Genomic DNA, 25,821 nt, shown 5'->3' on the forward strand with positions numbered 1-25,821 from the left:
TTCCAAACATTATTTTTTGTTGTATATTTGTCTAACAAAATTTTTAAGTACAAATCAAAAGAAATGGCAACACAATTTCACCCTTATTTTGTGAACATAAGCAAATGTTTCAATAATCTTTCGAACTCAACTCTCAAGTAAAGCATATTAAAAAATATTGTCACATTAAAAATTTTAAAAAGTTGTTTATGATTTAACCTGACTCCACTTGATATTTACTTTTAGAACCCAAATAATTATTATTAATAAAATAATAATTTAAAAAAATTGTAAAAAAATAATTTTAAGCAAGAATTTTTAACAAAGAGCAAAAATATTCAAACAAGCTCTTCACAAAATATTGTGTTGAGGTGAAGTTGGCAATCGGATGATCCGAAATCGAAGAAATTGAACCTCCAGCAGTTGGGTGACTACTATTGGTGAGTATTCGATTTCTCACGTTGTTATCCTGAGCTTTTTCATTTACTAATCGCAGAAAAGCTGAGTTTTTCGTGTCCAAATTTGTAGAAAAACATATTATTTTCATGTTTAAATTGGGAAAAAACTTAGTTTTTCGTGTTGAATTTGGGAAAAAACTTGGTTTTTCGTGTCCAAATTGAAGAAAACTGAGTTTTTCGTGTCCAAATTGAAAGAAAACTGAGTTTTTCGTGTTCATATTGGGAAAAAACTGAGCTTTAATTGTTGATCATCTGGTGAGTTCAGGGTGTTACTTCAATTGAGTTAATTGTTGTTGGTTGGACTTAGATTCTATTTAGAGGTGGTTTTATTTTGAAAATGTAACTATTTTATTTCTAGGCGTGTTTGCTATAATGACTAAGAGGCGTATTCCCATGTTTAATTCACTTAAAGAAACTGTAGATGGTATGAAATCCAATTGCCATGGAAAATTAGCAAATAGACAAGGTCAGCAGATGATGATGATGATGGTGAAGAAGTACTCTATTGCAAATAAAATTAAGGTAAAATATTCAATAAGAAATAGACGAGAAGCTGCTCGTAAGTTTATTCGCCAACAAAAGAAGAAGAAGAAAAACTTAGGACCTTCCCTTCAAATTTGCAAAGGTATACATACATGCCCCTTTGGTTTCTTTTGCTACTATTTATGTGTTTTTTCACATTTGCTTGATTATATTACCGAGGATATGGCCTTCTATAGAAGCTTAAGGAGGTTGCGGATTAGGCTACGAGGTTAGAATGTAATTGAACATAGGATTGCTTTTCAGCGGGGTTGGCTTGGTGGTAATTTGGAGCGCGCCGTTTGTATTGTAGTTTTACATTACTCTAGTAGTTTCTTTTGTTGTTTGATTGTTTTTATAATATATTACCGATGATATAACCTCATATAGAAGCTTAAGGAGGTTGCGGATTAGGCTAGAAGATTAGCAGGTAACTGTGCGAGGTATGGCTTTTCGGCGGGGTAGAATTGGTGGTAGTCTGGAGCACTGTGTCTATTGTAGTTGTTAGCATTATTTCAGTAGTTTCTTGCCTTTTGATTGCGGATTAGGTTATAGGGTTAGCAGGTAATTGTGCAAGGTTTCGTTTTTTGGCGGGGTAGGCTTGGTGGTGGTTTGGAGATCATTGTGTGTTGTAGTTTTAGCATTATTATAGTAGTTTCTTGTCTTCTAATTACTGTTACCATATGTTATTTATTCTGTTTTTGTTATCACACTATTTTTTATTTTGTTGATGTTGTCCTTTTATGAATGATTTTCCTTATTAGTTGTCGTGTTTTCTTCGCTGGCGTATTTCCTTTTTCGTAACTATTTTGACTTGCCTCACTTGAGCTGAGGTTCTCCCGAAAATATTCGTTTTACCTCCACGAGGTAAGAGTAAGCTCTGCTCACACTCCACCCTCCCGAGAGGATATGTTGTTGTTGTTATTGTTTATATAATATATTGCAGCGACAAACTTAACAAGCAAACCATTCAATTTCCTTTATTTAATCGAATAGCCCGAAATTCAGTGATCTCTATTACATTAAATGTTCTTCCTAATTGGTCAAGGCTCTCTAATTTATGGTCACTTCCAATTGTTGCTTCACTTTAGTACCACGCTTTGACTTTGATCGTTATGTGTACTGCTTTTTCAATAGGCAATCTATATTCCTTACAACTACAGTAATAGATAGATTAAAAAAAAGGGAAAGACATGTTATAGTTTAAGCAACTTGCCGATGACTAGTGATTGGAAGTTTGGAAAGGAGATGGGCAAGAGGAAAGGACAGAGGAGAAAATAGGTTTTATGGATTTGAAACACGAGGAGTGGAGGGGGTTTTTGAACCCCTTGACTTTGACGTTATTTGGGAGCATGCTTACCACAGGTACTAGCTAAGGGTATTTACTACTATTTTGTAGAATGTCCAACTGCTTTTTTCTAGAACTACTCTTTCTAGAATATGTTTATCTTATGAACGCTCATTCTAGAAATCTTCCTTCAATTTTCTACAACTCTTGAATATTCTAGATTCTTTTTTAAAATATCCTAGATCTTAAGTAAATTAGTGACGAATTCTTAACATATTCTGCTTTGTTGTGCTTTATCCTCCTCCTATAACCAACCACGAATTTTTTATCAAATTTTAGGGAAGAGCATATTGGAGCCGTCAAACAGTCACACATACCAAATGGATGTTGATCAGGTCAGTTCTGATGGTATTGCTTACTTACAATTGAGTTTTGTTATTTTTGATTGGACTTAGATTCATTTCTAGTGCCACCCCTCCTGTTACATGTTCCATTACGATCTTGGTATATTATTCTCTGTCCTGAGCCGGGGGTCTATCGGAAACAACCTCTCTACTTCTTCGAAGGTAGTGGTATGGACTGCGTACATCTTACCCTCCCCAGACCCCACTTTGTGGGAATACACTGGGCCTGTTGTTGTTGTAGATTCATTTCTAGGCATGTTGGGCATTTTCCCAGTTATGACTAGAATTAATGATGGTAACATTTTGCAAGGAAGATATGATGGCGAGCTAACAACACCAATTCGATATATTCTTTCTCATCCCTGTGAAGAAAAACTACTGGTTCATTGTTTTGTCATGTGTTCATAATATGATTTTGTGACTGAGAAATTACCGAAACGGTTGATCAGGTGAGTAGTCTATCGGAAACAGCCTCTCTACTTCTTCGGAGGTAGCGGTATGGACTGCGTACATTTTACCTTCCCCAGATCCCACGCTGTGGGAATACAGTGGGTTTGTTGTTGTTGTTGGTGGTGGTGGTGGTGGTGGTTGATCAGGTGAGTTCAGGGTGTTATTACAACTGAGTCTAATTGTTATTGGTTAGACTTAGATCCCATTTCGAGGTGTCTTTATTTTGAAAATGTAACTATTTTATTTCTAGGTGTGTTTGCTATGGCTAAGAGCTGTATTCCCGTTTTTTAATTCACTTAACACGTAGTCGAGCGTTCTGGAGCAGTCTTTGGTGGTAGTTAGAAGGAATTGGAATAATGCATGCTATTGGCAACTATAATATTCCGGTCATCTGTTGCATGCTGCAACTACTAATTGCCTTGTAATTTCTTTTTTCTCCATAACTTGCACGGACTTTTCACCTTTGACGTTGCACCCATGTCAAACTATCCAAAAATACACTAATTTGGGAGAGTCGGGCACACACCCGTTGACATTTTCGAAGAGTTGAGCAGCATAGCTTGAAATATTCGATGTTACTGTTTGTTAGTAATGGTGGATAGAAGAGATTAAAATATCCGATGTTAATCTATTTTAAAATCTTAGGTTGACGTATCGAATAGTTGCATGCTTTAATAAATTTTTCTGGTTGCTCTTTCTTGTCTTATCAGGCCCCGGCAGTTCACTTCGAAGAGGGAATAATTATGAACATCCTTAGCAGGTTACCTGTGCGAACTCTTCATCAATTCAAATGTGTTTCAAAATTTTGGAATGCATTGATCTCCGATCCTTACTTTAAGATGAAGCATTTCAAGCATGCCAAGAATGACCGAAATTCCCAAAAATTCCTTATTACCCAGATGCTCCGGCATGAAAATAAATTTTCCAGCTACTGTTGTCCTTTATCGTCGGTTCAAATGGCTGAGGATACAGAAAAACTTGCTCGCCCTTTAAGCTCTAAACCATTTTTCAGAGCCATGTGTGCTTGCGATGGCTTGGTTGTTGTCATAGTTTCTGATATTATGGATGATCCACGTCCCATACATTTGCTATGGAACCCCTCCATAAGAGAATCAATAGTACTTCCCGCTCCAGAGTCTGAAAAAGTCTATTCTACTCGTTATGGATTTGGTTATGACTCAATTAGCGGTGACTATAAGATCCTTAGAACTTGCAGTGTATCTACTGAAATTCTTGCATTGAACGATGGTTTCTGGAGAAAAATCGATAAACATCCTCATGGCGTTCGCGACTCATTGTTTAGTACTAGTTCTTTGGCATTTGTACACGGGGCATTTCATTGGATCGGTAGGTCAGACTATTATTCAAGAGTGTGTTCTCTGGTTTCATTTAGTATTTCCAAGGAAATGTATGGAGAGATACCTTTGTCGAAGGAAATATTATTATACTTTGTGGGCCAAGCCTATGTTGGCGTTTCAGTATTGGACGGAATGCTATGCGTTAATTCTGCTATTGGTTTGGGGGGGTTCAGAGCTTTTAAGTTATGGCTATTGAAAGACTATGGTGTCGAGGAATCTTGGAGTGCGTTGCTCACTATAGAAGATCCCTCGATTCATAGGCTCTTACCAAAATATAGGTTTGCCGATGGTGAATTGCTATTCTATTGCATATATATTCCAAGTTGTGTTCGTCGTACCTTGTCAAGAAAAAAAATTCTACCTTGTGGTGGTGTATTTCGTACAGCTAGTGGACCATTTGTTTCATGGCTTCAAGCTGGCCTTCTCTACGGAGAAGCTTTTACAGAAAGCTTGATCTCTCCAAAATCTCTCTTCCCCCAAGAGTCATAGATAAGAACCACACCACTTGTGGGATTTAACTGTGGCTGGCCATGTTGGTTGTATGTTATGTATTGTATGACCAGTGCACTTTTCTTTTTCCAGTAATTATGTTACCATCTTGTACTCACTCTCTTATATGGATTCTGGCTGGACATGTCTAAACATTTATTGGTAGACTAATTAATTAATGGATTATTAGTTCCAATTCTTCTTTTCTTATATCGAAAACAGCTCACTTACGACATGGCATTGTTATGTTGTTTTGATAGTGACTTACATGTCGAATTTCTGTATTTTCTCCAAATATGGAAATACATAGGGTATGTTGTTGTTGTAAGATCCACCAGAGGGGTTGGGGTTCGGATTGAAGTCACGATCGAACTTGATGCTTGGTTGGTGTTGGATAACGTAAACATCTTACCTATGGCAAGATCAGCGAGCGGGGTTGGGGTTTGGACTCACGATCGAACATGATGCTTGGTTGGGGTCTTGGTTAAGAAATAAAATCACACTTTCGCTATTAGCTGTGTGTTTAAACCATTCGTTTGGTCAATATAGTTAAAGTGTAGGATAAATTACACAAAATTCAAACTATATTATCCAATATCTGTTATATTTTTAAATTTTTTTATAAATTTCAATTTTCAATTTTAGTCTTGATACATATCAACGAAATTTTACATCCTATTTTTACTCTACCATTAACTCATACAAGTTATTGTTTTCGAAGATTTTCTTCCCAAAAATCTCTTTCAAATTATAATCAATTAAAATATCTTCCATCTCTAAGTCGTTTTTTTTTTTTCAAAAGTTTTACTTCACTAAAATCTCTCTCAAATTATCATTAGTTAAAACATCTTCCATCTCCATTAATTCACCTTAATAAATCGTCAATGTACTACATTTTATTATAAATTTTTTCAATTATTTCAAAAAATTGAGTTAATTATTTAAATGGATTTTAAGTTAATACTAAACAACACAGATCATTATTCTTATATGCTTTAATCTTTGTTGTGTTAATTTTTCTGATTTTCAATGGCTAATGAAGATTCACCCTCATTTAGTTTGGAGATTTTCAAATTGAAACACAAATGATGTTCCTACAAATTATCAAATTGTGGGTTTACTCCGGGTAACTTTGATAATACAGAGGAAATTTTTCGTGAAAATAAGTCAAAGCACCACAATAACTCGAAAAATATGAAGGTTCTTAGGAAAAATTTTGGTGTAATAAATCAAGAATCAGACATGCACATGGAAGATCAGGAGGAATTTGAGCTGATCCCTAATTTTTCACTGAATCAAATATGAAATTCGTCAATGGAACATTTTTTTTGTTAATCCGCTTGATATATATATTAAAATATTATTTTTTTAGATACACTTTCATAGTATAACGGCGATTCATATGAATGATACTTTTGTTATCAGTATGTGGGTAATACATTTGTTGACAGTGTATGAGTGATACATTTTGCTGTTAAATCATTGGTGATACATACATTTTTTTCAACTGTAAAAATGTATCACTAATATAACAGATAACCTCTTAAAACTAATGCAGACAATATTAATATGACTCACATAACTTTCATAAACGTTTTATATGAATCATATAACGTTCATAAAAGTTTAATATGTATCAACTGATTACTTTGAAAGTATCAGAACCAAACGTACATGAAGCATTGAATTGTCAACTACATTCAGAAGATTTACACATCAAAATATAACTGAAAATTAAAAAATTTAATGTATATCATAAATATGAATCTCTATTTTAATGTTATTAAATGTATCACATATATTCTAAATGCATTTCTCACAAATTTTACACTAACTCACACTCTTTAAATATAAATCTGAAATTTTAAGCTACAACTTATATGTCGAGTATGCTAAATGTATCATATATGTATTGAAAATCTAATTTTGAAAAAAAATAAATCAAAGAAATACAATGAAATATATCACACAGATTTCAGATGTATCACCTAGTCATCCTCATCTCCCACCTCTTCAAAAGACAATTCTTCTACCTCTTTCCACAAATTTACTGTATAACTGATTATGCGTGATTTGCTCTACAGAATAAAAGAGGATCCATTACTTCCTTAAATAAATAACAATTCTATTTTAACTGTAACACAACCTATATGTATCACGGTATAACAGATGTATCACAAATTTAAAAATTCGGGATATGATATAATTAAGCAAATAGTTGGATAAAATATAATAACACTTAAACATTCAGGGATTTGTGTAAGTTACTCTAAAATGTAACAGTATAGTTTTTTGTTTAAATTTGGATCATGCCTCTATAGCGATCAACAACAATAATAACATACTCAGTATAAAGATTCCAGCTCATAATTCCATTTTTAGGTCTGTCGAAATACACAATTAGCTTCCGATACATCCAACCAACACATATTTTTTCTTTTGTAAAGATACATAATTAGCTCCCGATATATGCTTTTCGATTTCGTATCTGTCGAAATACATAAGATATCCAACCAACGAAGATACATCTTTTCCTTTGTAAAGATACATAATTAGCTCCCGATACATTCTTTTTTATTTTGGGTCTGTCGAGATATATAATTAACTCTCAATACATTCGATAAAGATATATTTTTTCATTTGTAAAGATAAATAATTAGCTTTCGATACATTTTATCGATTTTTGTCTGTCAAGATACATAATGCATTCAATGAAGATACATTTTTTCCTTTGTAAAGATATATAATAAGCTTCCAATAATTTTTTTTGATTTTGGGTCTGTCGAGATACATAATTAGTTTTCGATGTATTTTTTCCTTTGTAAAGATACATAATTAGCTCTCGATATATTTTTTATTGATTTTGAGTCTGTCGAAATACATAGTATATCCAATAAAGAGTAAAGATACATAATTAGCTCCAGATACATTCTTTTTTCTTTTGGATCGATACATAATTAACTTTCGATAATGAAGATGCATAATTAATTAAAAATTTTATAATTACTTGGACGGGGATTTTTGTAAAGTTTCTGCAAACTATCCCATATAAAAAGTTCCCCACCATACAAACTCTTTCAACCAACACAAGAAAAATGGCGTTTCCCGCCATTTCTGTACCAACTAACATAACTGTCATTGCCGCCGTTAAACCAAATTCAAACTTGAAAATTCTTAACAAACAATCCCTTCAATTCATCTCACAAATCACTCACCAAATCCGGTAAAGTCGACGAAGCTCTTCAGTTACTAGAATCACCTCAAAAATTATCTAAAATCGACCTCGAATCATACACTAGTTTGGTGCGTTCATGTATTTTCTTCACTTGCTTTTAAATTTGAATAATAGATATGTAAATGACAATGTGATATTGTCTAAGTTGATTACATTGTTCTCAGTTAGATGAAGCTCGTCTAGTATTCGAGCATGGGGTGGGAAATAAGGATCGGCCTGAATCAGTTTGGGTAGCAATGGGAATTGGGTATTCAAGAAAAGGGTGTTTTAGGGAGGCGTTGTTGGTTTATTGTGAAATGTTGGAGTTTTCTATGGCGTTGAAAGCGTGTTGGGGGGTTTTGGATTTACGGGTATCGGAGAAGGGAGGGTGATCAAGTTGTGTATAATGCGCTTTTGGGTATGTATAGTCAGTGTGGGTGTTTTCGGGATGTGTTGAAGGTGTTTGAAGAAATGCCTGAGAGAAATGTTGCTAGTTGGAATTCGTTCATGGCGGGGTTTGTTATGAAAAGAAGAGTTTTTGAGGCGTTTAGGAGTAGGAGGTTGTGGGGTATATTGGATTTTGGCTGTCTGAGATACATTCGCAGACGAATAAAGTTCCTGATGTTGTTTTGCTGAACTCCCTTTTGGATACACCAATCAAGATCGATAAAAAAAGGATAATTGTTGTTATTTTGCAACTACTCCTCCCATTTCTTCGTCTTCTTCTTTTTCGACCTATATGCTCAACCAGAAAAATATCATTCTGTCATTTCTATGAAAATTGAATGTCTTGCTGAAAAGAAGTAATTCGTTATTTTCCTTTTTACAAGTTCAAAGAATCCAGAGAACCCGGAATTTGTAATATTCAGAAATATAGTAATTAATAGTATCTAAAGTTCAGAAAGAAATAGAGGGGAACTCACCATATAAGCTTGACACGTGCATCTTTATATTTAAATATAGTAACTAATTGTGTCAAAGTTTAACATACAATTCTCTGAAAATTTACTAATTATGGTATTATATAAACAAAATTTTAATATTGTTAAATATCATTAGTTAGATTTAATATGACAAAAGTGTGTTATTCACCGTACTTAAATTCAACCGCATTTTTATATTTTGAACAACAATAGAAAGTTTTTGAAAAATAGGAAATTCGAGAGATTTGTTTGCTAGATGGTTGCAACAGGTAACATTTGATTTAAGCCTATCTCAAACTTTAAATTGTTAATTATTTAAATAAGAAATAACCCAATGATCAAAGATAAAAGAAAATAAATACTATACAGTATAAGCTAGGAAGAATATCTATCTTTTTTAAGTTGAAGAGAAACTTGTATTTTGAAATAAAATAAAAAATAGATCAATAATATCCACGGTACATAAAAAAAAATATAAAATAAATGACTACTAAGTAGGAAGTCTTGTTTAATCAAAAGATAAATATATACACTTGCACAAAATGGGAAAAATGAAAAAAAGGAGCAATAAAGAAACGTTGTTGGGATTCGAACATGAGCAAAAGAGCAATTTATTACTTTCATTGAAATCATTAATCTGTAGTTCACAGGACCTCTCAGCTCAGCTACTACATAAATAAACACAAGGGAAAAAGAAAAACCCAGTTCCTGTCCTAAAGTTCAAATAATTGAAGGCTTTGAAGGGGAAAGAATGTTACTAGGAGCCAAACAAAGGAACTCAAGGATCTATAATACTTGCGGAAGGTGATGCTACTTCTTTGAATTTGTTTGTATCTTTTCTTTTTTCCTTTTAAATTGAGAAGTGACCTTCCAAGTTTATCTCTTTCTGCCGCCTGTGGTTTTCTTGATAGTCGACGATACAATAGGAATAGGAACACAACCAAATACAATCATTAGAAGTCCTACACCCCCAACAATGGCATTCTCCTTCATTGAACTTTAGCACCGCCACTAATTTTAAGGCCGTTTTAAAATGAATTAATACTGGTAAGCTAAAGAGAACTTCATGTCCTACCTTCTCTACCAAGGAACAGTGTGATATCAGTTATCTGATTATCAAAAAGAAAAAAAAAAATGCTCTATCTGAGAACTTCATAAAACATCAACAGTCCTTCCTTCTGCATAATTAGGCAAAACAGCCTTCTATGTTCTTATATGCCACTGTCAAGCAATCTTGGCAGCCACTTTCAGTGATGGTTTCAGCGCTTTGTGCTACTCCATAGACAGTAAAGAAGCCACTAATTCTTGGAGTTGCCATGCTAAGATCATTCAAGAGCTGTAGTGCCACAGGGTTCAAAGCATGCGGCTGAGAAGCTGTTCGATTTCCACAGATCTCAGCATTTCCTGCACTTGTAGTTTCTTGATAGAACTTCTTGCTCTTATACGTTTAAAAAAAATGCATCATTCAGAGCAACGAGTTTTTGTAAGTTCTTAGAAGTGTTTGAATCACCTTTTACGTTCTGACATAAGAAACCATTTCGTGAGCATGAACTTCTTTTAACCTTTAACAATTAGATAATACGCTGCTTCAGAAAGTAGTATACATGTTGCAGTATTGCACACTAAAGGGTATGGAATAGTTTACTTGTCACAGCATTGAGTTTCACTGATGTTTTGTACTGTGAGTCAAAGATTATCACAGCTGACTCTATACACAGGATTTTTGATTTCCTACCAGACGATATTGTTAAATTGGAATAACAATTCAAAATACTGAAACTAAGAGTGGGTTAGTTCTTAGTTGTATTTAGTCAAATAATGACTTAAATATTGATGTCATGATTCTGTCCTTAGATGTAGCTAGGTAAAAAATTTATATGGCTGACTCCAACTAGTTTCAAGTCGTGAATGATAGATATAAAGAAGAAAATTACCTGAGGAAGCAACCATCATAGATAAGACGAGCACCATTAGAACCAGCGCAAGTTCTTATATGAAAAACTGCATAATCAAAACAGGAGACACAACCAGCTCTTGACATATACTTTCTGCATGCGACCATAGCATACACAGATTGTTGTGTATTGTTGTGTGATGGTGAATCGTTTATCATGTTTAGATAACTGGTTCCTTAAATCATCAAAACTAGCATTAAGCCTTCTGAAGAAATCAGGTAAATTTGCTGCATTATATTGCTCTTCCTGAACATGAACGTAGTGAATCTCTTAGTGAACCTCCCATATCCTTGTTATCCATGTGAGTCTTTGGGAATTAAATGTGAACCACTATGTTGCATCAAAACTCTCTTGACTGGATCGGAATTGACTAAGTTTGAAGACTTCTTTCTAAAATATAATTGCGACATATACGCGTTAAGGTCTGCTGCAAAGAAGATACCGGCCCACCTGAGGGATCGGTGAGTTCGGTTAGGCCCTCTTAAGTCAAAGCCCAGCTTACATGATACCATCATGTTCCAAACGCAGAACCTCAAAATCAGACAAATTCGCATCAGTAAGGCATCCAATACAAATAGCAAAATTCAGTATCCGGTAGGGAAATATGGCATGCCCGCATAGCATTTTTCAAGGACATCTTTAGGCACATCGTTCAAAGGGGCAAAGGCTTTGGCTTAAGAAGTCCTAACAGAACCCACCGATCCCACAGGTGAGCCGGTATCTTCTTTGCAACAGACCTTAACGCGTATATATTGCAATTAAATTTAAGAAAGAAGTATTCAAACTTAGTCAATTCTGATCCAGTAAAGAAAGGTTTGATTCAACATAGTGGCTCACATTTAATCCCCAAAACTCACATGAATAACAAGGATATGTGGGAGGTTCAACATAATGATGAGAACTAGGATAAACAGATTCATAAATGGGATTGGGAAAACCACTAGACGCCATAATCTGTACACATCAAACATCATAATAAACTAAATAAGTAAACAACCATTAAATTAGAGCACATTGAAGGCAATAAATGAATGCTCCTGCTACTGTATACAAACATCATAAACAAACTAAACACTTTTAAAGCAATAGAAACATGATAAACAAACTAAAACAATTAGGGCAACAGAAGGAAATTAATATATGAATGCTAAAATGATAGCACAGAAATAAAAGAAGGCAGGTCGTAAACCATGAGAAATAGTACTATATTTACAGTTAGATTAAAACCACAAATACAATCCCAGCAGGAACATCAGGCAAACACAAAAAAATCTACAAAATCTAACCTAAATTGCACAGATAATGAACCAAATTAAACACCACAAATATAACAAAAAATTCAACAAAATCTAACCTAAATTGCAGAGATACTGAACCAAACCAAACACCACAAAAATAACAAAACATTCAACGAAATTGAACCTAGATAGCTCAAATCTAGGTACACCGGTTATTGATTACCCAACACACACCAATCCTTTAAGGGTTTAAATTTAAAATTTTACTCACTAACGAAAAAAGTCGTACTCACTCTCCATTTTTCTACCCACTCATATATATATATATTAAAATAAACGAGTGATAATGGGGTAGTAAATAATTTTTTTGAAAAAAGAAAAGAGTATATATATATAATTATTCATAATTTAAACATGAAATAAATACTATAAGATAGTTGTTCGACACCCCAATTACTCTTTGATGAGAAGGAATTCGTGCAATACTCTTTCTAGTTACGGTGCATTGATCATTTGTTTGTACAAAGAATTGTATTATATATATATATATATATATATATATATATATATATATATATATATTCCATAATAAATTCACATTTGTTAACTCTGAATGATGCATATTTTGAAGTGGCGATGATTTACTTTTTTCACGACAACCACTGATGATACTTGTAGGCTGGATTCAGTGCGCACATTCGAAAGGTGTAGCGACTGCGAATTTGCCTTGAAATTCCAAGAAAAAAAAAAATTTTGTTGTTTTATCTAAAGTAATGTCTTTGTTAAATAGTTAATGTACATTTCTTAATAGATAAAACTTAAATGAACTTTATTGATAATATGTAATTAACTATGCATTACAGAAAATCGTGAAAATAATATAAATTACATCAAATATATGTTATATTTTTAGTGTTTTTGTTCTCATAAAATAAGAGGGATAATATATGAAGCTATTATTATTTTTTATCTTTTACTTGAAGGTGTTTTTACTTGAAGGTGTTTTTCAAAACATGTAAACTGCGGATAAATTTACTAGTAATACTATAATTTGAGATAATTAATCTAGTGACGAGTCATCCCATGCACTGGAACAGGAAATGCTACAATGCCAAAAACCTTATACCCTTCTTTTTAAATAGCTTGGGGGTGTTCGAGATATCTTATCTTCTCATTTCATCATTGTTCATTCCCGCTAGGCTGAAGTCCGTGCCCTCTCAAGCTTTGCTAACTCATCGCATGATTTACCAAACATGGAATACGTTTATATGACAACAATAAATTCAGTGTATTTTCACACAGTGGTGTTTGGAGAGAATAAGATATACGCAGTTTATATTACTACCTTCGAAGAAGTAAAAAGATTGTTTCTGATAAACCCCCGGCTCAAGACAAAGAATAGTAAACAAATACATAAAAAAGTATGAAATAAGATGGAATAGCAGGAATAAAATATTCACAAAGTAATATCCTATACTAACGAACCAAAGGCACCCCACACCCCCATATCCTCCTACTAGCAGCTCCAATCTATGGACGTAGCCCTTAGACTACCAGACCGACTATCTCAAAGCTTTCCTAACTACGACTCATCCACAAACACAAGCCTTCTATCCTAATTCGTGTCCTCCATACATTCCTATCTAGGGTCATGTCCTCAATGAACTGTAACTGCTTCATGCCACACATACGAACTGGAGCAAGGAATAAGTTTATTCTATAATTAATTTCAAGTTAGTTTTTCAACTTTGTTACCCCCTCCATTCAATAATACTTGCTAAACATTAGCTTAGAATATACGTTAAGAATTAATAAATACTAATAAAGATAATTTCACTATTTCATCTTTTAAATATAATTAATTTAATATTTTAAAAAATATACTAAGTAATAGTTAGTAATTACTAATAAGTAAATATAAAATAAATAAAAATAAATAATTTATTGATTATTCAATAATACTTGTTTATATTATTAAAAATAAATATTTAATAATATTATTTAATAATCAATAAATTATTTATTTTTAATAATATAAACAAGTATTATTGCAATTGGAGCAACTATTCCAATGTAGTTTGATTTGGATCAGACTTGCAAAATCCTGACAAAACTATCGTTGTTTTGTAGATATATTCTAAAATTACACAAATTTCATATTTAAGACATCATATTATACATATATATTATACTAGTGATATATATACATATATATTAATAATTTATATGTACCACTATTTAACGTATGTATCATCAATTCAAAATTTTAAAGTAAGATGTAATTAACAAATTATCCGAAATTCTATATAATTATGCTGAAACTATTTAGAATTTACTTAAGTTACTCACATATCCTATCAATCTGAATTGTGAAGTGGCATGCAATAAATACTACTCTGTCACGAATAGTCATATCATTCACAAACCCCAATACAGGAATCCTAAGGATTTAAATTTATGGTCTACAATAAATTTCAAAATATTTATATACTCTTTTCAATTTATATTAGTTAATCTCTATAGATTTTATATATTTATTAAAAAATATTAATTAAAAATTTATTTTATCAAATTAATTTTTTAATTATATTTTAAAAATATTAATTTAAATAAATATATTTTATTAATTATTTAATATTAAAAGAACATAATAAAATATTTTTAATTTTCTCAAAGAAATAACTAAATTAAAATAAATATTTTTAAAAGAAAATCAGCTAAAATAAAATGAAGAAAATAATTATAAATTATAAAAAAAAAAAAAAAACTTTTGCAATAGACTAAAAAAGTGCATTGCATCAATTGAGACAGGTGAAATAATATTTTATTATTATACCCACTTCTTTTCATTTTTTATGTCACCACTTAACGGGGCAAAAAATTTAAGAAATGGAGTAATAAAAGACATGATGATATTTATTAAAGGAAAAAATACATAAACTAGCATAAGTATTAAATTTAAAAAAATAGCAACATTTTTATCAAATTATATTTTGTAGCATATATATTTGTATTTGTAGCAACAATTTATAAAAATACAAAATACAACTTGATATATCATGTAATTATGAAACTGTTGTTATGAAACTCATAATTAAGGAGATAAGTATTTCTGAAATTTGCCCTTTATTATATTGTCCTTCTTAAAAAGGTAATATTTTCTCTATTTTATTTTAGTTGATTTTTTAAAAAAAACATTTATTTCAATTTAATCGTATTTTTGATGCAATCAAGAATATTTTATTATATTCTTTCAAAACTATTCTTAATATTAAATGAATAAATAAAATATATTTATTTAAATTTATATTTTCAAAATATAATTAATAAGATATAGGAAATACTATTACTATTTTTAATTAAGTGGGTGATACTAATACGGATAAAAGTAGAGTTATATAATTAAATAATTATTAAATAAAAAAAATAACATTCTTTTATGAACGGATAAAAAACGACCACACATAAAATAAAAACAGATGAAATAATAAAAAGGAAGATAAGATTAAAGAAACAAGGAAAAACATAGTAGTAATTTAAAAAAAAGGTGGGCAAGAACTTGATGCTCCATCACTTGACACCGAGAACACAATCATTACTGAGGCATGTTACAAGGAGAAAAATGAGTCAAAATCCCCAAGTTTCCAATTAAGAGAAGAGACAAGTGGATCCCATAAATTTATTAAAAAAAAAAAAAATTAAGTTTTTTGAACAATTAGAATAATTGTTGGATAATTATATTAGTTATCTAAATAATTGCGTTTAGTTGTTGAATAACTAAAGTTGTTGAACAATTAGAACAAGTTTTTGGGACGAAAAAAAAAAAATTAAAAAAAAAATTATCCCTCCCACTTAATTGGATAACTTGGAAGTCCTATTTAATCCAAAGTTCCAGACTATTCCAAGTTTGTAAGTTTTGAGTTGTTTAGAGGGATAATACTCACGAAAATATTTGAATTTTGATCGAATTTTTAGTTGAGTATATTGAATTTTGCGAGGGTCCTATTACCCTCAATACTTTTTAAAGTGGATTTACTTCCCTCGGAAATTCTATACCCAGATTCAACGCTGATGCATGAAATCTCATTTTTACAGTGTATTAACGCGTATAATACACGTGCTATCTCATATTTACACGTATCCAAGTGAGCAGATATATGAAATTAAAATAAGGAAAAAAAATCTAAGGAAATAATAGAACCTTCGCAAAATTCAATATGCTCAACTGAAAATACAATCAAAGTTCAAATATTTTCGTGGATATTATTCCTTGTTTAGATCTACGTTAAAAGACATTCGCTAAATGATTTTTTTTATTTTATTTTAGCGTATCATTTGAGCGAGTTTAAATCATTCGGTTAAGTATGGCTTCTGCTCTCTCGGGCCTTTTTTCATACCGCAGTTGCTTGATGTGGGAATTTTTTATTAATTAGCATTTTATACTCTTATCTCCAATCTTCTGTTAGAAAAACATTTCTTCACTCAGAGATCGTTTGGTAGAGTGTATAAGAACAATGTAAAATATAGTGTATTAATAGTATTTGTATTAATAATGCATGTATTAGTTATGTATGTATTATTTTTTATACATTGTTTGGTTTGATGTATAAGAAACAATACATTTTACATAAAATCGATAAAAGAAATATTTGTTTACAAAAATACCCTTCTTTAATTTTATACATTTTTTTTGCAACAAAATTTTTTTGTCATCTCAAACATAATTAATATTGTTGAACTAGTATATAGAGGTTTCAGATTAATTGTACGACCTTCGTTTTTGCGCATGAAATATTACGCCAACGGATTAACATAGTCGAAACAAAAAAAATATATAAGATGTAAAATTAAGAAATAGTCTCATTTTTAAAAAAAATTTTAAAGACCCTCAAAGCAAAACAAAAATATGTTACAATTATTTAAATCAATTATTCATTGTTGTAGATTAAAATGGTGGGAAATAAATTGTGAAATATTTTGAAAAGATCCACTATTACGAATTAAAATGGCGGGAAATGGAATGGTGAAATATTTTGAGAGAAAAATTGAGGGGTATTAAGGTCATTTAATAAATTAATGTATGTGTTAAAAGACATTGTATTACTAATACATAGGAAATAGAGTGTATTATTAATACACATTTCAATACACAATAGAGTGTATAACTAATGCTTGCATTAGTTATACATAGGCAAAAAATTATACCAAACAAGGTACTAGTAGTACGCATTAACTAATGCATACATTATATTTTTCAATACACTCTATCAAACGACTCCTTATAGTTTTTTTTTCAATATAATTGGCTATCGATGATACGAAACTCTGGACAGGGAGAGTAACATATATTATTCAAAAATTACATAAAAAATATTATAAATTACAATAGTTAACAACTTAAGATATCTAGAAATAATTTAATTTGTTATATATTTAAAAAAAATATGTAAAAAATATTATAAATCACAATAATTAACAACTTAAAAAATATAAAATATTTGATTGACTCTCGAAATTATATTAGTGTCACTTAAACTGGAATAAAAGAAAAGTGTTATAAATCACAATAATTTAAAATTAAAATTATTTTAAAAATATACTTAACTATTAATGCTATAAAAGTTTGGACAAGAAAAGTAATGTATACTAGTTGAAAATTACATAAAAAATATTATAAATTACAATAGTTAACAACTTAAATTATCTAAATACATATTAAAAGTATGATTATCTAAATTCTATTTGTGTCACATAAATTGAGACAAAAAATAATATATATTAAATCAATGCTAGATCCCGGATGAATTTTAGAATGTATATGCAATTTTTTAAAACTTTTATTTAAATATATAAAAATTGAAAAGATAAGTTTTAATACATCACATTAAATAGTGTATAACAAATAATGTTAGCATAAATAATGTCAGTATTACCAATACAAGCATTATTAGTACAAATATTACTAATACATTCTATTTAGAATTATTTTTATATACTCTAACAAACGACTCCTACGTTTCAATAGAAGGAACATATACAAAAACAAAGTTAGATAAAACATTTACAGAAGTATGTTTTATCGTGTTCTCAAAGTCAAATAACTTAAATTAAAATGAAAGATGGTAACTTGTAGTTTTTTTGTTTTTTTTTTTTTAATTTTCAAAACACTTTAAATTTAAAATATTAATTTAATTTAACTTCAACGAACAAATTGATAAATAAAAGAAAAGGAAAAATAAAAACAAAGGATATTTATGTCGGCTTAGTAGGGAATATAGTTTAATTTTGGATTATTAATTGCAAACTACATGTGATGTGATGTAATATGCAATTATTAGATAACTTTTTATCATTTTCAACAATTATTCTCTATTTTATTCAATAGGTATCAAGTTGTATGTATCAATTTTAATTTCATATTTTATACTTAACGTAGCAAATCTAAATCATACGATTAAAGATCTAAACTTCAAAATGTATTAAATTTTATTATTTCGAGTAAATTATACATAATTATCTTATGAGATAATTTGGCTCATTGAAAAATACTATCAAGTAGTTAATATATTTTTTTCTTTATTTTATAATTCATAATTAAAATTGACATTAATTTAACTTATTGTATGTAATAAAAATATTTTAATGTTGGGCCCGTGCGAACACGGGCCATGCTTCTCCGGTGTTAAATGGAATTGTGTGTATATTTAGAACCCAAATAGTTATTATTAATAAAATAGTAATTTTTAAAAATTGTAAAAAATAATTTTAAGAAAGAATTTTTAACAAGGAGCAAAAATATTCAGACAAGCTCTTCACAAAATATTGTGTTGAGGTGAAATTGGCAATCGGATGACCCGAACTGGCATCCGAAATCGAAGAAATTGAAGCTCCAGCAGTTGGGTGACTACTGTTGGTGAGTATTTCGATTTGTCACGTTGTAATCCTGAGTTTTTTCTTGTACTAATCGAAGAAAAGCTGAGTTTTTGTATTCAAATTTGTTGAAAAATTGAGTCTTTTCATGTTCAAATTGGGGAAAAACTTAGTTTTTCGTGTTCAATTTGGGGAAAAACTTGTTTTTTCGTGTCCAAATTGAAGAGAAGCTGAGTTTTTCGTGTTCAATTTTGGAAAGCCTGTGTTTTTCATGTCCAAATCAATGCAAAACTGAGTTTTTCGTGTTCAAATTGGGGAAAAACTGAGTCTTTTTGTGTTCAAATTGGGAAAAAACTGAGTTTTTCGTGTCCAAATTGAAGAAAAACTGAGTCTTTTCGTGTTCAATTTGTGAAAAACTGAGTCTTTTCGTGTACAAATTGGGAAAAAACTGAGTTTTTCGTGTTCAATTTGGGAAAACTGAGTCTTTTCATGTTCAAATTGGGAAAAACGGAGTTTTTCGTGTTCAATTTGGTCAAAACTGAGTCTTTTCGTGTTCAAATTGAAGAAAAAGTGAGTCTTATCATTACCCAAATCGAAAAAAAAGAGTCTTTCTCAAACTGTAGCATGGCAATTATCAGTGATACGAAATCCAATTGTGAAGGAATATTAGCAAAAAGACAAGGTCAGCAGATGATGACGATGATGAAGAAGTATTACATTGCATATAAATTAAGGCAAAATATTTAATGAGAAATAGAGAAGCTGCTCGTAAGTTTATTCGCCAACAGAAGAAGAAAAACTCAGGGCCTTCCCTTCAAAATTGCAAAGGTATACATACATGCCCCTTTGGTTTCTTTTTGTTGCTGTTTGTGTGATTATATCACCGAGGATATAGAAGCTTTAGGAGATTGCCAATTAGGCTAGAAGGTAATGGAGCAATGTCTCACTTTTCAGCGGTGTAGGCTTGGTGTTTGTGTGATGTTGGCCTTTTATATGCTCTGTTCAATTTTTCTTATTACTTGTCATGTTTTCTTCACTGGGGTATTTCCTTTTTCATAACTGTTTTGATTTGCCTCACTTTCTGAGGGTCTTCTGTTAAACTCCACGAGGTAAGAGTAAGGTTTGCACATGCTCTACCCTCCCCCGAGGGTATGTTATTGTTATTGTTATTTTATTTATATAATATGTTACAATGACAAAAACTTAACAAGCAACCATTCAGTTTCCTTTATTTGTTCAAATAGCCCGAAATTCAGTGATTTTAATTACAATAAATGATCTTTCAAATTGGTCAAGGCTCTCTAATTTATGAATGTTTCCGATTTTCACTTGGTGGGATTTTCTTCACTAATAGGCTTACGTTTCGACTTTGATTGTTATGTAACTGTTATTTCAATAGGGCAGTCTATGTTCCTTACACAGTAATAGACAGATAAAAGAGGGAGAGACATGCCCATATAGTTTAAGCCCCATTGTAAGCCAACTGGGGCAATTGATGACTAGTAATTAGGAGTTGGGAAATGAGGCAGGGGCAAGAGGAGAGGACCGCGGAGAAAATTGATTTCATGAATTTGAAACATGAGGGGTGGGGTGGGGGGTGTTTGGAGCTGTTGGCTGTGACATAACATGGGAAGCATGCTTACCACGGGTTTTATTTAAGGGTATTTACTACTCTATTCTAGAAAGTTCCGCCAACTGCTTATTTCTAGTACTATTCTTTCAGAAATATGTCTTGGCTTTTATCTCGTGAACACTGATTCTAGAAATCTTCCTTCCATTTTCTACAACTCTTGAATATTCTAGATTCTTCTTTGAAATATCCTAGATGTTAATTAGGTTGGTGATGAACTTTTAACATATTCTGCGTTATTGTGCTTTATCCTGCTCTATAATCGAGCACAATTTTAAAATTAAATTTCAGGGAAGAGCGTATTGGAGCCGTCAAACAGTCATACATACCAAATGGATGATGATCAGGTCAGTTCTGATGTGATTGCTTACTTACAATTGAGTTTAATTATTTTTTGTTGGCCTTGGATTCTGCCCCAATTTGTGGGAATACACTGGGTATGTTGTTGTTGTTGGCCTTAGATTCCTGGTGTGTTAGATATTTTCCCTGGTTATGACTAGCATTAAAGATAGTAACTTTTTCCAAGGAAGATATGATGGTTCGCTAACCACGCCAATTCGATATATTCTTTCTCACCCCTGTTAAGAAAAATCTTCTGCTTCGTTGTTTTGTCTTTAGTTCATAATATGATTTTGTGGCTGAGAAGTTACTGGAATTGTTGATCATCAGGTGAGTTCAGGGTGTTACTTCGATTGAGTTTAATTGTTGTTGGGTAGACTTGGATTCTATTTCGAGGTGGTTTTATTTTGAAAATGTAACTATTTTATTTCTAGGCACGTTTGCTATGGCTAAGAGGCGCATTCCCATGTTTAATTCACTTAAAGCATAGCTGATTGCAGGTTTGGTTTTCCTCAATCATTAGAGAAACTGTAGATGGTATGAAATCCAATTGCCATGGAAAATTGGCAAATAGACCAGGTCAACAGATGATGATGATGGTGAAGAAGTACTCTATTGCAAATAAAATTTAGGAAAAATATTTAATGAGAAATAGAGAAGCTGCTCGTATGTTTATTCGCCAACAGAAGCCAACAGAAGAAGAAGAAAAACTCAGGAACTTCCCTTCAAATTTGCAAAGGTATACACATCCCTTTGGTTTCTTTTGCTACTGTTTATGTGTTTTTTCACTTTTGCTTGATGGTATTACCGAGGATATGACCTTCTATAGAAGCTTAAGGAGGTTGTGGATTAGGCTAGAAGGTTAGAATGTAATTGAGCAAGGTATTGCTTTACACTTTGTAAAATGTCCCTTCAACTGCTTATTTCTAGAACTACCCTTGCTAGAATATGTTTATCTTGTGAACGCTCATTCTAGAAATCTTCAATTTTCTACTACTTTACACTTTGTAAAATGTCCCTTCAACTGCTTATTTCTAGAACTACCCTTGCTAGAATATGTTTATCTTGTGAACGCTCATTCTAGAAATCTTCAATTTTCTACTACTCTTGAATATTCTAGATTCTTTTTTGAAATATCAACATATTCTGCTTTGTTGTGCTTTATCCTCTTCCTGTAACCAACCAAAAAATTTTAATTAAATTTTAGGGAAGAGCGTGTTGGAGCCGTCAAACAGTAGCACATACCAAATGGATGTTGATCAGGTCAGTTATGATGGTATTGCTTACTTACAATTGAGTTTAGTTATTTTTAGTTGGACTTAGATTCATTTCTAGGTGTGTTGGACATTTTCCCAGTTGTGACTAGAATTAATGATGGTAACATTTTGTGACTGAGAAATTACCAAAACGGTTGATCAGGTGAGTTCAGGGTGTTATTACAGCTGAGTTTAATTGTTATTGGTTAGACTTAGATCTCATTTCGAGTAATCTTTATTTTGAAAATGTAACTATTTTATTTCTAGGCGTGTTTGCTATGGCTAAGAGCTGTATTCCCATTTTTAATTCACTTAACACGTAGCTGAGCGTTCTGGTGCAGTCTTTGGTGGTAGTTAGAAGGAATAGGAATAATGCATGCTATTGGCAACTATAATATTCCGGTCATCTGTTGCATGCTGCAACTACTAATTGCCTTGTAATTTCTTTTTTCTCCATAACTTGCACGGACTTTTCACCTTTGACGCCGCACCCATGTAAAACTATCCAAAAATACACTAATTTTGGAGAATCGGGCACACACACTTTGACATTTTCGAAGAGTTCGTGCAGCCTAACTTGAAATATTCAATTTTACTGTTTGTTAGTAATTGTAGATAGAAGAGATTAAAAATCCGATGTTAATCTATTTTAAAATCTTAGGTTGAAGTATCTAATAGTTGCATGCTTTAATTAATTTGTCTGGCCACTCTTTCTTGTCCTATCAGGCCCCGGCAGTTCACTTCGAAGAGGGAATAATTATGAACATCCTTAGCAGGTTACCTGTGCGAACTCTTCATCAACTCAAATGTGTTTCAAAATTTTGGAATGCATTGATCTCCGATCCTTACTTTAAGATGAAGCATTTCAAGCATGCCAAGAATGACCAAAATTCCCAAAAAATCCTCATTACCCACATGCTCCAGAATGGAAGTAAATTTTTGAGCTACTGTTGTCCTTTATCGTCGGTTCAAATGGCTGAGGATGCAGAAAAACTTGACCGCCCTTTAAGCTCTAAACCATTTTTTAGAGTCATGTGTACTTGCGATGGCTTGGTTGTTGTCATAGTTTCTGATATTATGGATGATACACGCCCCATACATTTGCTATGGAACCCCTCCATAAGAGAATCAATAGTACTTCCCGCTCCAGAGTCTGAAAAAGTCTATTCTACTCGTTATGGATTTGGTTATGACTCAACTAGCGTTGACTATAAGATCCTTAGAACTTGCAGCGTATCTACTGAAATTCTTGCATTGAAAGATAGTTCCTGGAGAAAAATCGATAAACATCTTCATGGTGTTCGCGACTCATTGTTTAGTACTAGTTCTTTGGCATTTGTACATGAGGCATAGATCGGGAGACTATTACTCAGGAGACTATTACTCAAGAGTGAGTTCTCTGGTTTCATTTAGTATTTCCAAGGAAATGTATGGAGAGATACCCGTGTCGACGGAAATATTATTATCCTTTGTGGGCTACAATTATGTTGGCATTTCAGTATTGGGCGGAATGCTATGTGTTAATTCTGGTACTGGTTTGGGGGGGGGGGGGGGGGGGGGCTTTTAAGTTGTGGTTATTGAAAGACTATGGTGTCGAGGAATCTTGGATTGCGTTGCTCACTATAGAAGATCCCGCGATTCATAGACTCTTACCAAAATATAGGTTTGCTGATGGTGAAGTGCTAATCTATTTCGCATATATTCCAAGTGGTGGTGTTAGGCTTACCTTGTTAAGAAAAAAAATTCCAAGTGGTGGGGCTGTATTTCGTACAGCCAGTGGACCATTTGTTTCATGGCTACAAGCTGGCCTTCTCAACGGAGAGAATTTTACAGAAAGCTTGATCTCTCCAAAATCACTTACAGAGATGGTCCGCGAAGACAAACTCTCTTCCTCCACGAGGTAGAGAGAAGGCCTGCATATACTCTTCCTTCCTCAGAACCCACTTGTGAGATTTAACTGGTAGGTTGTTTGTTTGTTATGTATGATCATTGCACTTTTCTTTTTCCAATAATTATGTTACTACTATCTTGTACTCTTATACCCAATAATTAGTCTTTTTCCGAAGGTCCTTGAAGATGACAATCACTTTCGCGACCTTCTTTGGTTTGGACTCCTCGTAATCATTGCGGTTGAATTTTCAGGCCATCGGGCTCAAGATGATGACAGAGGTGTGCGTTGATTGGTTTCTATTTTTGTGCGCCTTCTGAGTCATGTACGCAAGTAAGTTGGTTTAAGTTCGACTTTCCTCACTTTAGGCACTTCGGCCTTTTCGTATCTCATTATATCGAGGAGGTATCTATTAGACCCTCAGCGTGATGGTTCGGGCAGCTCGGGCTTGGCTAGGGATTTACATGATCAACCTAGCCAAGAACAAATGGTTCGGGCTAAAGTTATGTTTGCTTGAGGCCAGTTTGCCGACATGAGCATGTAAGCATGGCATGACAAGACCTTGGCAGTGGCGTGGCTAAGGCATGACAAACTAAGGCTGATTTAAGCTAAGTCAAGTCATGTTGCAGAGTTGTGGCTAAGCCAAGGCAAGCTGGGCTAGACGTGGCTGGAACAGGGCGACTTGGGTGCTGACAAGGCCAGTGGCATGGGCGAATGCACAGACACCCAGTGCACTAGTGCGAAATTGACTAAAGTGTGTGCTGGCACTAGGCGTGTGCCTTGCACATGACCGTAGTTGGGCAGTTACAACCGTCTTGGAAATGTGGCAAAGCTTTGTTGTTGTTGGAATTTGAATCCTATCAGTTGGGAATGTCAACTGAATTAAGATAGGATAATGTGCTGGAAATGTGACAAGAGTGGTGGCCTATAAATAGGCACATACATGTTGTCTCAGGGTTTGTTTGGTATGAAGGAAAATATTTTCCATGATATTTTCCTAGAAAATGTTTTCTTGGAAAACAAGTTGATTTCTTACTTGTTTTCCTATGTTTGGTTCGTGAATGGAAAATCTTTTCCGGAAAATATTTTGTAGTGTTTGGTTGGTGAATGAAAAAATATTTTTCAAAAAATACATTTTAGTATTTAGCTAAAGCGTAAAAATACATTTTAAAAAAATAATTTTTGATCTCAAAAAAATATTTTTTTAGGGTGTGTTCGATATGGAGGAGGAAAAATATTTTCTAGAAAAATAACTTATTTCTTACTTATATTCGTGTGTTCGTTATGCAAATTGGATAAGTATATATTTTTTAAAAGTATTTGTATATATTTAACAAAAACAATGAGAATGAATATGATAAAAAGGGTTGGATAAGAAAAAAGTTTTGAATTTTTTTTAAAAAATAAATTAAAAACATTAATTTTTTTTCTTGAAGAGGGGGTTGGTAGGCGGGGGGAGGGGGTTTCAAAATAGATAGTAAGGGTGGTTAAAAAAATAGTTTTGATTTTTTAAAAAATATATATATATATATGTATTTTTTTGGTGGTGGGGGGGGGGGGGGG

At 32.3% G+C, this 25,821-nt stretch overlaps 1 protein-coding gene and 1 long non-coding RNA gene across 20 annotated transcripts in view; one reads left to right on the forward strand and one right to left on the reverse strand.

Annotated features, from left to right (window-relative positions):
• The first annotated feature begins 23 nt into the window (after positions 1-23).
• Positions 24-25,821, forward strand: part of LOC107850320 (F-box/kelch-repeat protein At3g23880) — a 27,873-nt gene continuing 2,075 nt past the window's right edge. For 2 of the 19 annotated variants that reach the window (XR_007048077.1, XR_007048082.1), the window contains exons 1-6: positions 136-419; positions 796-1,062; positions 2,584-2,639; positions 3,809-4,480; positions 23,773-24,330; positions 24,437-24,591. Coding sequence is in view for 6 of the 19 variants with exons in the window: in XM_047400528.1 (XP_047256484.1) it covers positions 810-1,062; positions 2,584-2,639; positions 3,809-4,945 (1,446 nt within the window). In the remaining 13 variants the exon portion in view is untranslated. Of the gene's footprint in view, positions 420-795; positions 2,322-2,583; positions 2,640-3,808; positions 5,142-19,006; positions 19,189-19,783; positions 19,974-21,066; positions 21,123-21,614; positions 21,854-22,321; positions 22,378-23,096; positions 24,331-24,436; positions 25,224-25,821 lie in introns of those variants that run through there. The other 17 variants (XR_007048084.1, XR_007048087.1, XR_007048089.1 and 14 more) reach the window with 17 other exon arrangements.
• LOC124889257 lies at positions 9,681-12,780 on the reverse strand. Its single transcript, XR_007048091.1, has 2 exons — positions 11,017-12,780; positions 9,681-10,486 (listed from the first exon to the last, which is right to left on the reverse strand). It is a non-coding gene; the product is annotated as an uncharacterized LOC124889257 (long non-coding RNA).

This window comes from Capsicum annuum, chromosome 12, assembly GCF_002878395.1.
Source record: "Capsicum annuum cultivar UCD-10X-F1 chromosome 12, UCD10Xv1.1, whole genome shotgun sequence".
NCBI classification, from domain to species: Eukaryota; Viridiplantae; Streptophyta; class Magnoliopsida; order Solanales; family Solanaceae; genus Capsicum; species Capsicum annuum.